Below are 13,805 nucleotides of genomic sequence, written 5' to 3' on the forward strand. Positions count from 1 at the left end.
GTCTAAAAATTGTTGAAAGGAGTAAACCGTCTAAGAATAGCATCCACTTCTTATCTAGCAATCAAAGGAGAAAACTGTGATACAGAATTTAGGCATTTTCCTTAGGAGAATTAGTTTCAGAATTTCCGCTGTAAACTTTCTGAGCTCCAGTGTTTTCATCAATAAACAAGGTTAAAAATGGGACTTTTCTGAGGATCATATGAGACAGTGCATACAAAGGACCTACATATTCCTTGGTATGTAGTATATGTTTAATAAATGTTTATTTTTTTCCCTCTATAGTCTCCCTCTAGCTAAACTATATCAATGAATACTTACTAGTTAAAATATAACTTATTTTGCCTATTTGAGTTTTACTTTTGTAGTTTAACAAATATTTTGAAAAAGCTTCAACATCTAAGAATTAAGTTCAGATTAGAAGATAATTATGTTTCAATATCTTATAGTAACTCTGCAGATGCTGTACAAGCTAAAATCTTCAAAAGTGTTTGAAAAACAGAAGGTAGGAGAAGGAAAACAAACATGTGAAATTGTAGAGGAAGATCCATATGCCATTCAGATGATTTACTGGTGTCCAGAAAGCAGAATATTATGTGTTTCAGGAGTATCAGCATATGTCATAATTTATAAATTCAGCAGACATGAAATTACAACAGAAATAGTGGTAAGTCATTTAAAATTTAACTTTACACTTAAAGTTATTAAAAGAAAGCAATTAATATAGATTTGGTTAGTACTTGGTATGGTTTTAAGCTACCAAGACTGCAGGATGTGGCCAATAATCCAATTCATAAGATTTCAAATTAATCTTGTTACATAGTATAACCTATTTAAAAAGTTTGGCTTAAATTCTCTGTCAATTCTTAGTATTATTAAATAGGATGGATTATGTCTATTTTTATAGATAGTTATTGATTTGTTTTATGTATAAATGTTAAATTAATGCAAGCTTTGTTCTATACTTTCATTACATTTTTAAGTTTGTCTTTTTTATCAAGTAATTAACATATATGTTTATTTCTCAACTACGGTAAGATTATTTTTAATGATTTTCTATATAGCAACATTTTCTAAGAGGATGGAAATAATCATGGCATTGACTTACCTAATCTTAATTTTTAAAGTAATTATTTAATTATACAAAATAATGAGGCTCTCATGGGATAAATCTAAATTGCAGTACCTGTAGATAATGGACCTTTACTACTCAGTCCATTTTGCTACTTTATCACAAAATAAAAATTTTCTATTAAAGGCCTACTAAAGATTATCTACTAAACACCTACATATAACTGTTTTTACCTTAACAACTAAAATATTGACCTTTTAAAGTGTTTTAATATATACCAAGATTTGGAGTCAGATAAACCTAGGTTTTAATTTTGACTTTACCAGTGAATTTCTATGTGACTCTGAGCAAGTCACAAGACTCCATTTTTCAGTAGTAGAGTCTGAGTAAGACTTAGTTTCATCACCTATATAATTTTCTGTGTAATAAAATGAGAACTAATAATAAACTAGAAATGAAAATGCCAATTTTATAGGGTTCTTGTGATGATTATATAAAGTCATTAACATAGTGTTTAAGTGTAGTAAGCACTCAATAATTAATGATTGTTATTGTCATTAGAGGTTTTTTGTAGTTTTAAGAAAATCATAACAATCATTTCGATAATATTGCTATATTCACCATCCCACAGTGACTTTTTTTTGGTAAACAATTGTTTTCAATCTCAAAAATGCTGGGCTTTACATTGTAAAGCATATGTTTGTTATTAAATCAATTTTAAAGCATTGAATGCAAACATTTTTAGTTTAAAAAAGGTTTTGGATCACGTTTTTATTCTAATATAAATTGTCATGCTTTTCATTAAGCAATCCTGACCAAGCTAATGAAATTAAACAAGTAAGAGCTAAGCTAATGCAACAAACTAATAGAAATATGGAATTTAGTTTTGAACATTTTTACTGAGTTAAAGTCAAAATTGAAGGAATAATTTTTAAAACTATAATGACTGTACAAATAACAATTTGTAAACACAGACATATATGCATACAGTTTAATTTCTTTCATTGGAGTAAACATGACCGGTTTCTCCATTTTTTATTATATAGGGAATTATAATTTATACTTTATCTTAAAGAATATGTATTATATAAAAACTTTATCTCCACTGGTAGGTATTTTTCTTATATTTCAAAAGAATTAAATATTTTACATTTTTTATGAATGTCATTGAATATTTTATATAATTCACTATTCAGTTTGGGTATCTCAGCTTTACTATAAATTAAACTTGAACTTATTAATCAGAAAAAATAATGAATAATTACCAAAGTTATCTATTTTAGTGTGATTATTTATTATTATGATTTAGACTAAGGTAAACCTGATTTTTTGTTTAAGTCATTAGAGGTACGACTTCAGTATGATGTTGAAGATATTATTACCCCGGAACCAGAAACAAGCCCTCCATTTCCAGATCTTTCATCCCAGCTTCCTTCTTCAAGGAGTCTTTCTGGGAGCACTAACACTGTGGCTAGTGAAGGAGTAACAAAGGACAGTATCCCATGCCTCAAGTAAGAATTGCTACCAAATTTTAAAACAATTTTACATATTAATCATAATTCTTTAGAACTATGCCAAATAAAATCATTCTTCTCTCTTATTAAGTTGTTGTTAAGTGATTTATATTATACCACGGGGTTCTCTGGTCTTTTCTTTGAACATCCCTGGAAAGGGTATAGTATTTTTATCCTTCACTTACTAATTTATATATTTCCTTCCCAAAAGATCCCTAAAAAGACATGACTTTGATAGAATGGTATAACTTTTGACAGGATACAAACATGGCCACTTGCTTGGTACTTCCCAAATGAAAAGATATGTTTAAGGAATTTTGTTTGCCTTCTTGGAATCAAAAAGAAAACCAAATTTACTATTTACTATAAGAATATTATGTTAGAAAAAAAGAATCTCATGATTGCTGGGATATTACATAATATGTCTTTCTCTTTTTTAACTGATGCTATTTGGTAATAAATTATATTCTCTCAGTATATCTAAACAAAGTTTACTGTCATATTAAATAAAATCTAAAGTTAGTTAAGCCCATAGTAATATTTATCTTAATTGATTTTATGTTTTTTAGTAATTGGTTATAAAAGAATGCAGTTTCTTTAAATTACTACTTACTGCTGCTTCATCATAAAACCAAATGTTTTTAGTGTCAGTGGTTGGAGAATTGAGCCTAAGCAAGGAATTTCTTTGAGCCTCATATGAAAATATCTTAATCTGCCACTAAAGGAACTTTAGACAACTAGTTTCCTCATTTTTTAAAATTAAATTTATTGTAGTGACATTGTTTCAAGTCATATAGTTTTCAAATTATATAGGTTTCAAGTGTACAATTCAATAATACATCATGTGTATTTTGCATTGTGTGTTCACCAAAGTTAAATTTCCTTCCGTCACCATATATTTCACCCCCTTTACCTTTATCTACCTCTCCTTCTCCTCTCTTTTCCTCTGGTAATTATTAAACTGTTGTCTCTGTCTGTGAGATTTTGTCTTGTTCATTTGTTAATTTCAGTTTTTTATATCCCACATCTAAGTGAAATCATATGGTTCTAAACTTTTTCTAACTTATTTTGCTTAGTATGAAAATCTCAAGATCCATCCATGTTGTCACAAATGGCAATATTTCATCTTTTTTTATGGCCAAGTAATACTCTATTGAATATACATACAACATCTTTTTTAAATCATCTACCAAAGGGCTAGTTTCCTCATTTCTTATGAAAACACTTATGGAAAATTTAAAGATAAAATTTCAGAAGCAAAATCAATTTACCACACAATTAGCAGTTGCTATAGTTTAGTAATCATTGTTTTTCCTCCATAATATTTTCTTGTGAAGTAAATAAAGAAAATAAAGCAGGAATTACTGGGAGGAAATTCTACAAACAGGAAACATCATAAAATTTTAGCAAATGGAAAACTTTCATAATGTTATATATTTAATTTTTCCTTCATATCACTTTGCTTCATTTAATTGATTTCTATTAAAATGAAAACTAGAAAGAGAACAAAAAGCTCAACAAAGCTGAAGAAGACAACATAGATGGTGTGTTTATTAACTAAGAAGACCCATTGTTAAAGTGTGGGTCCTCTACGACCTAAATATTTTTTTAAAAAATTAAAAGTTTTTTAAATTAAATGTATTATAGTGACATTGGTTAATAAAATTTTATAGGTTTCAAGTGTGCAATTCAATAATACATCATATGTACATTGCATTATTAATTCACCACCCAAAGTTAAATTTCCTTCTGTCACCATATATCTGACTCCCTTTACCCTTATCTACTCCCCTTTCTTTCTGGTAACTACTAAATTCTTGTCTGTGTCTATGAGTTTTTGTTTGTCTTGTTCGTTTTTTTTTACTTTCAGTTTTTTAAAAGATAGGGATAAGAAAAAACAATGAAAACACCAAAAATCTCATGGTGGAAATGAAGTAAGCAGTATAGTGCAGGATAACAAAAGCATTTAATGTTGACTTGAAAAGTAGTAGACATCTTAAGGATAATCAAGAGAACCAAAAGGAAAAAATCAATATACTCCTATATTATGTTTATAAGGTCCTAGGAAACAAGCAACAGAATTAATCTAAGTATATTATTCTATGAATTATTACATTATATTACAAGTGATTTTTGAATTGCATAAGTTCATGCTTTGATAAATGATACGTTGGCATCCATCCCTAAATCACTTTTCCTTTGTTGAATTTAGATTATTACCATATACATTAGCTGATAAATAAGCATTTCAACAAGCCAACTCTTTATTTTTAAGCAATCTTATAGTTCTTATCAATGTATACATATTTGTGCAATTATTGATTTTTTTATTTAATTTTTTGCCTTTGTGTATAAAATGGGTGGTCATTATAGGCCCAAGAGTATGAGATTTAAACAAAAGTTAGATGAGGGAGTTAGCTGAAGAATACCTGCTGGAACAGTGTTTTAGGCAGAAGGAATAGCTAGAGCAAAGGCCTTAAAGTACTTGGCATATAAGGGGGTCAGTGTAGCTAGAACAAAGGGAACAAGGTGGGCGTTATTAGAGAGGGTAGTAGAAGACGAAGTCAGATGGGCAATAGAAAGCCAGTTATAGGCCATTGTAAAGAACTTGGCTTTTACTCCTAATGAAATGAAGAGTCATTATAGGGTTTTGAAGAGAGAAGTGACATGATCAGACTTAAATTTTAAATTGATCACTTTGGTGGCTATGGTGAAAATGGATTTTGAGATGGGAGTGAAGAATATTATTAAGCCAAGAGACCAGTAAGGAGGCTGATTGCACCTAACTAGAGATGGCGTTAAGGGTTGGCAGATGTAGCAAATAAAAATATAGAATGCCCATTTAAATTTGAATTTCAGATAAAAAATGAACATTTTTAGTATCAGTATATCCCAAATATTGCATGGGACATATATATAGTAAAAAAAAAGCAAAGCTATTTATTGCTTATTTGAAATTCAGATTTAAATGGATAGGCAATATCTTTGTCAACTATAACTAGGATGGTAGCGGTAGAGAAGTAAAAAGTGGTCATATTCTGAATTCATATTTTGAAGGTAGCCCAATCAGCATTTGACAACTAATTGGATGTGGGGTATGAGAGAAGGATATTAGTCAAGAATGATTTAAGTTTTTTTTTAACTTAATTGGAAGGATAGGAGTTGCTATCAACTAGAATAGAGAAGGGCACAGATAAGCAAATTTAGAGGGGAAGAGCAAGAATTCAGGGTTTGGATATGTTGAAATCTTACATTGGGTGGTAGATTAATGCAACAAATATTTCTTAAGAAAAATAAATAGAAATAATTTAAAAATACTATTCTCAAAAGAAAAAAAAAAAGAAATGATAACGACCAGTGGAAATTGTGAACCTGGCTGACTAAACAGCTACTTAAAGAAAAAAACTAAGCAATCACAGGCTTTGTGTATTTTGAGAAAGCTAGACAACATTATCCACCTGCATATTGCCCTTAATGCCTGGTATTATATATTTCTGTAGGAAGATTATATGTAAATTAGGAAGATAAGCATGAACATATGGAGTAGAACTCCTTTTTCTCTTTTTTTCTAGTGTTAAGACACGACCAGTACGGATGCCTCCAGGGTATCAAGCAGAACTTGTTATTCAGTTGGTGTGGGTGGACGGTGAACCTCCCCAGCAGATTACTAGTCTTGCTGTAAGCTCAGCGTATGGAATGTAAGTAGCTAATTTGTATTATTTATCTAATGTTTGATATATTTAGATATTTTCTTTAAAATGCTAAGTGAATTTCTGAAAATGGAAAGAAGCCCTTAACTGGATTTTTATTAGATCAAAATGGTATAAGATAATAATTTAAATATAAACTATGGTTATTTCTTTCTTGATGTCAAACTTGTGATAATATTTTCACTTTTAATGTTGTTAGAGTGTTGTTAAGATGTTATTACACTTGTACTTTGTATATACTTCTACATTTTTTTTTTTTTTGGTTTTGTTTGTTTTGCTTGATTGTGTTTCCTATCATTTTCCTGCATGTGTTTCATTTTGAATGCTAGAATCAGATTCTTTGGTATCCAAATCCTAATTTTGCTTCTTTCAAGTTTTAGGATCTTAGAAGTTACTTAAATTTCTGTGCTTTATTTCCTTATCTGTAAAATGAGGACAATACATTGTTGAGAGGATTAAATATATTACTACATATAAATTGTATCTTTTAGATTCAGAGCAGGATACACATGACATATTCCAGATAGGATAATTTGAGGAGTTTTTAATAAATGGGTTATTTATCTAGGATGTAGAGAAACAACATGAGCTAGTATAGTATCCCAGGGCTAGAAACCACACAAGGTAGTGTAATGTCCACAGTGCTTTATAACCACCTGTCAAAGAATAACTCCAAGACATAGTTAATTATTACCATGTTTTATTTACTTGAATATGAAGTAAATCAATAATAGATTGATCTTACCTAACAAATACAAAAACTGAATTTATATATAAGAAAAAGGAAAAAGCAGAGAAAGAAAAACCACAGATACTTTCTAAATGATGAAACTTGTGTTTTCATTGAGTAAGAGGTAATGAGAACAGTCAAGATATTTGCTCTTGGAAATCTTTATGAATCATCAACTAAACTAGTTTTAGTTATTTATGGCTTCTCCAGATGATCTTAGCTGTTTAAGTTATGACATATATGTAAAAGACATTTTTCATATTATATTTATCATCATTTGGGAATACTGCCATCTGAGGTATGCCAGGTCTTTACCATTTTCTTCTTAGAATTTATCTTTTCCACTCTTTTGGTCAAACTCAGCCCCCAGGCTGATTGATTACGAGGTCCTCATACACTTTATGAAGCAGATTATTAAATAAGGCCCAGGATAATGCTTTGTAGCAACATTTAAATACCTGGATATTAGATGTCAAAGGAGCAGAAAAACATAAGGATAATCATAATTTTTATTAAAAAAATTGGAAACAACTTACTGTCCAATATTCTAGTTGAACTAAGTCTAAAATGGGAGACTAAGTCCTAAAGATCAATGTAATTGAGTTTAGCTAGCTGAGTAGCTCCATTTTCCCAAGATTATTGATTATTCTACTCTTTTGAAGAATTTACCAAGCGGCAACTGTTAACTTAGACACTGTGCAGGGTCTGAGATTGTTTTTCCCCTCTTACAAGCTAGTAGCCTGCTATACTTTTGTTTGTATATATCTTGACAGAAAACTGGTCTTTGGGTCAGAAACAAAGATAGCTTATTATTGACAACAAAAACAGCAGCTAGAGCAATACCTTACATCAGTTCCCTGAGCCTCAGTCCCAACAGAGTAACATGGTAAGGAACAGATTGGTACCTGCATGTGCAGGGGTGTTACGAGAGAAGAACTCTAAGTTTTAAAAACTCAGATTTGAAAATAGGTCTCCTGGTGACCTCTCTGTCCTTCCATCTGGAGAGACACCATCTCTTTACTCTGGAGCATAAGTACATTTTCTCTGGGGAAGAAAAGGAGAGAGCTTTATCTTTTCTTCTTTTTCCAAATTATTCTCACATCATTTTTATTGCATTAACTATGCTTTTTGTTTTTCCAGTTACAGTTGAAGTACAATATTATATTAGTTCAGGTTTACAACAAGTGATTAGACATTTGTATAACTTATGACCATCCCAATAAATCTAGTACTCATCTGACACCACACATAGTTATTACAATATATTGACTATATTCCGTATGCTATACTTTACATCACTGTGACTCTTTTGTAACTACCAATTTGTACTTCATAACCCCTTCTCCTTTTTCACCTAGCCCCTTCCATATTTCATAACCCCTTCCCCTTTTTCAACTACCAATTTGTACTTCATAACCCCTTCCCCTTTTTCACCTACCCCCTTCCATCTGGCAGTCATCAGTTTTTTCTCTATCTATGAGTCTCTTTCTGTTTGGGTTGTTCATTTATATTCTTCTTTAGATTCCACATATAATTCAGACCATTGGTCTTCATCTGTCTGACTTATTTCACTGAGCATGACATTCTCTAGACCCATTCATGTTGTCACAAGTGGCAAAGTTTCATTCTTTTTTATGATTGAGTAATATTGCATTCTAAATATGTACCATTTCTTTATCCATTTGTCTGTTGATGGCTATTTAGGTTGCTTTCATATCTTGGTTAAATAATGCTGCAATGAACATAGGGGTACATATGTCTTTTGAAATTAGCATTTTGGATTTCTTTGGATAACTATCTAGAAGTGGAATTGCTGAGTCATATTCTAACTCCTTTTTTAATTTTTTTGAGGAACCTCCATACTTTTTTTCATAGTGGCTGCACTAATTTGCAATCCCACACACAGTATACGAGGGTTCCCTTTCTTCCACATTCTTGCCAACATGTGTTGCTTATTGATTTATTGATAATAGCCATTCTGACAGGTATGAGGTGATATTGTAGTTTTAATTTGCATTTCTCTGATGATTAGTGATATTGGCCATCTGTTTGTCCTTTTGAAGAAATGTGTTTTTCATGTCCTCCACCCATGTTTAATTGGATTTTTTTTGGTGTTGAAATTGTGAAGTTCCTTATATGTTTTGTATATTAAACTTTTATTGAATGTATTGTTGGCAAATATGTACTCCCATTACATTGGTTATCTTTTCATTTTGTCGATGGTTTCCTTCATTGTACAAAAAGTGTTAGTTTGAGATAGTCCCATTTTTCTTTTATTTCCCTTGCCAGGGGAGACATATCTAAAAAATATTGCTAAGGGCAATGTCAAAGAGTATACCGCCTTTGTTTTTTTGTAGGAGTTTTCTGGCTTGGGGTTTTACATTTAAATCTTTAATCCATTTTGAGTTTTTCCACTCTGCACTTGCCGGACTTATATACCAAGATCCTTTGCCAGGTTGGGGAAATTTTCAGTCTTTATTACTTTAAATAGGTTTTCAATCTCTTGCTCTCTTTTTATTCTGATACCCCTATGATGCAAATGTTGGTACACTTGATCTTGTTTCAGAGATCCCTTAAACTATCCTCGTTTTTTTAGATTTTTTTCGCTTTTTGTTTTGATTGGGTGTTCTCAACTACCTTTTCTGCCAGATCATTGCTTTGATCCTCTGTTTCATCTAATCTGTCTTGATGCCCTCTAATGTTGATGCCCTTCATTTCAGTTATCATACTCTTCATTTCTGATTGGTAATTTTTATGGTTTCTATCTCTTTGTTAAGGTTCTCATTGAGTTCATCCGTTCTTATACTTAGTTCATTGAGCATCCTTTTTAAAAAAAGTTTGGTTTCAAGTATCCAGTACATTGGTTAGACATTTATATAATTTATAAAACAATCCCCTTAATTGCCAATATATTAACACTAACTGTATTCCCTATGCTGTACCATTGAGCATCCTTATAACCAGTGTTTTGAACTCCATATCTAGTAGATTGCTTGTCTGCATTTCATTTAGTTCTTTTCTGTAGTTTTGTCCTGGTCTATCATTTTGGATATATTTCTTTGTCTTCTCATTTTGGCTGACTCCTTGTGTTTGTTTCCATGTATTAGGAAGTATTGCTATGTTTCCTGGTCTTAGTAAAGTAGACTTACGTAGTAGGTGTCTTATGGGGCCCATTGGTGCAGTCTTCGTCTCCTGAGCCAGGTGCTCCAGCTGTGTCCCTTGTGTGGGTTGTGTGTGTCCTCCTGCTGTTGAGCCTTGATTGCTATTGGTATGTCAATGGGAGGGATTGACCCTGAGGCTGACTGACTATGAGGTCTGACTGTGACTACAGTGGACAAGCTGTTGTGCAGTGGCTGATCCCATGGAGTGAGATGGGCTCTGGTGTCAGTCAAGTCCGCACTTCTGTATGTCTTTTGGAGCTAGTTGTGCAGTGCTCTCATGTGGTCTGAAACTGGCCCACAGATATATTTAGAGCTTCTTGGGAGGGCCTCCGGTGCAAGCCAAAGTCAGCCAGCATATGTGACTGGCTTGAGGCCACCTGGTAGGAGCTACAAAGTGATTTGCAGTTGGTTGCTGCTAGAGCTGGGCTTGGGGGATCTTGAGAGAAGCTATGCTGCAAACTGAGCCCAGCTGCCACTTTTCCTGGGCTTGGAGCACTTTGGTTGGCACCACAATGTGTGCTGAGGCCAGCTGCAGCTTGTGCTGGGTTTGTGGCCTCTTATTTGAAGCTACATTTCAAGTCAACACTGGCCACAGCTTATGCCAGGCATGAGGCTTCCTGATGGAAGTTACAATGCAAATTGAAATTGATTGCCACTTATTCTGGGCTTGGGGCTGTTTTGCAAGAGGTATAATGTATGCCATGGCCAGCCATTGCTTGTTTTGGGTTTGTGGGCCTTTGATAGATTTTAGGAACGTTCACAGTACAAGTCAAGGCAGGCCACTAGTATAGAAAAACTACTGGAAGCTACTCAGGCCAGGCATGCTAATTGGTTGGGGTGGGCTCTCATGGAATCTCTAGGGCAGGGCAAACAGTGTTAGTGACATTAATGGAGAGCTCAGATTTGGTGCCTGCTCGAACCTGCTGGCTGAGTAGGAGGAGGGTTTAACAAAGGAACAATTGTGCCTGCTAATGGAGAGGGCTGTCCTGACCCTTGTCACTCCAGCCCTCACCCTCAAGTTAATCAATTCAGTTCTTCCCATATCTCCCTATCTCCTTTCAAGTTGATGTTCCTTCAAACTCCTGAGCAGGTGAGTTTGTGAGAGAGCGAGTCTATGCGTGGGCCCCTCAAGAGGAGCAACTAGTACTCCAGCACCCTCTGTCTCACTCGGATGCAATCTTCACTGGTTTCACAACCAGATGTTATGGGCACTCCTCTTCCTCAGTCCAGGCTGGGGAGCTTGGTGTGGTGCAGGACCCCTCGATCCACAGCGGGTAGCTCCACAGCCAAGATGTCCCTCCCAATCACCATACTGTGGATGCAGGATCTACCCTTTCTGCATCTCCACCCTTCCTGCCAGTCCCCTCTTGACTGCTTTATACCCTTAGTTATAGGACTTTTATTCAGCTAGTCATCAGGTGGTTCTCAATGATGGTTGTTCTATAATTTAGGTGTTATTTTGATATGGTCATGGAAAGAGGCCAGCACAGAGTATAGCTAGCTACCCAACCATTTTAACTGGAAAAGAGAAGCCTTTATCTTTATTGTCCTGGAATATCTCCAGGGAGGGAGATGCCTCTAAACTTTACTACCTAGGATGTCTCCTTATACAAACATTTTAAATTTGATTGCAAATAACTTTACTAAGAGGACCCAGACAATAGAGAATGGGGAAATAGTCATGGAGAATTGTGTAATAATAGCAATGCAATGTTGTACCTGTTGGACATTATTTAGGAAAAATTTAGGCAATTTGTTTATGTTAGTCTGTGAGACCCTTAAAGCTTGAATTGTTTTACTCGCCAGCTGAGTGTATGATCACAGATGAATTGCAGATCTCTTATTTTTGTTTAGAAAGTTTGGCAAGAATAGAGATTCTTGTAAGAACCTTTGAAATCTAGTGTCTTGTACTCTTTGGATATAGAACCATATTGGACTTTTAATAAAATAGGAGTAACTGAGGGTTTTTTTCTGAATTTGAAAAAATAACATAACAAATTTGAGTTGAAAATTGATTTTACTATTTCATTGTGTGTGTTTTTAAGAGCAAGGACTTTTTTTTACATCAACATGATTGTACATTAAAAATCAAATTGAACATTGATTCAGTATTGTTATTGAATCAACAGAAAATATTCAATTTCTATATTTATCCCAATAAAGTCCTTTATACTATTTTCCCCCAGAACAGAATCAAATCCAAGATCTTACATTCTTTTTAGCTTTTATTTTTAATCTCCTTTAATCTGGAGATTACAGTTCCTCAGCATTTATTTGTTTTTTCTTATGTTGATATTTTTCAAGAGTACAGACCCTTAATTGGTTTAATGTACCTCAATTTGGAAAGTTTATCTGATACTTCTTCATGATTACAATTAAACATTTTGGGAGGTGTACCACAGAAGAGTGCCTTCCTTAGTTTACTATTTAAAAAGGCATATAATGATGGTTTATCCTAACATTAGTGGTGCTAATTTTGATTGCTTGGTTAAGGTGATGTCCATTAGGTTTCTATAAAATTATTATTTCCCTTTGTAATTTATGGGAGACTATGAAATTATGTAAACATTTTCCTCTTCAAAGATTCACATATTAGTTTTAGCATCCACTGGTGATTTTCTAACTATATATATGTATGTGAATGAAGTGTGTATAACCTTTTATTGCTTAGAAGCTTACCAATATATGACTATATCACAATTCATGTATTCATTCTCCTGTTAATGCACATTTGGGTTATTTCTTTTTTGAAGCTGTTATGAATAAAGCTTCTGTGAATATTCTGTACACATTGTTGGGGAAATGTATTTTCATTTCCATCAGTAAATATCTAGGATTGGAATAGCAGAGTAGTAAGATAGGTTTAATTTTTATAAGAAGAAACAGCCCCAAATTTTTCAAGGTGGTTGTGTAATTTACATTCCATGTGCGAACATCCAGTTATTCCACATACTCACCAATAAATTTGTAAGTTGTAAGTCTTCTCAATTTTAGCCTTTCCAAAGGGTCTAAAATTGTATACATTTTCAGTTTGAATTTTTCTCATGACTAATGATGTTCAGTGCTTTTTTAATATGTCTATTGATTTGTAGATATTTTCTTATCGAATGTCTGTTCATATCTTTTACCCATTTTTTTAAAATTATTGAATGCAGGAGTTGTTAAAAATAAATTCTGTATTCGTCTTTTTGTTAAGTATATGTAATACTAATATTTTTACCCAATCTATGGCTTACTTGTTTTAAATGGTGCCTTTTTTGAGCATATTTTAATTTTGAAGTACCTTATCAGTTTCGTAAATGTTTATTGCTTATGTTCTAAGAAAGCTTTGCCTACTTCAGGGTTTTTGTTTGTTTGTTTGTTTCTCTTGTGTTGTTTGTTTTTTGCCAGAAATTTTTATGTTTAGGTCTATGGTCAATCTCAAATCTGAGTATGATGTGTAACAGTTTTTGTTGTTGCTGTTCCACATATATTCAGTGTACCAGTATCATTTGATAAAAAGTTTCTGTTTCCCATTGAATTCTTTTGGTGTGGTTGTCAAAAATCAAGTGAGGATCTATTTCTGGAATCTCTACTCCATTAATCTATGTTTCTCTCTATGCCAGTACCCCACTGTCTTAA

The 13,805-nt window shown here is 32.9% G+C and overlaps 1 protein-coding gene across 2 annotated transcripts in view; it reads left to right on the top strand.

The window, feature by feature from the left end:
• The window catches only part of STXBP5L (syntaxin binding protein 5 like), a 257,780-nt gene that overhangs the window by 131,168 nt on the left and 112,807 nt on the right, over nt 1–13,805 (top strand). For both annotated transcript variants that reach the window (XM_006905548.2, XM_006905549.1), the window contains 3 exons: nt 447–664; nt 2,408–2,580; nt 6,156–6,281. In XM_006905548.2, the coding sequence (XP_006905610.1) occupies nt 447–664; nt 2,408–2,580; nt 6,156–6,281 (517 nt within the window). The remainder of the gene's footprint in view (nt 1–446; nt 665–2,407; nt 2,581–6,155; nt 6,282–13,805) is intronic.

This window comes from Pteropus alecto, unplaced genomic scaffold, assembly GCF_000325575.1.
Source record: "Pteropus alecto unplaced genomic scaffold, ASM32557v1 scaffold251, whole genome shotgun sequence".
In the NCBI taxonomy this organism is placed as follows: Eukaryota; Metazoa; Chordata; class Mammalia; order Chiroptera; family Pteropodidae; genus Pteropus; species Pteropus alecto.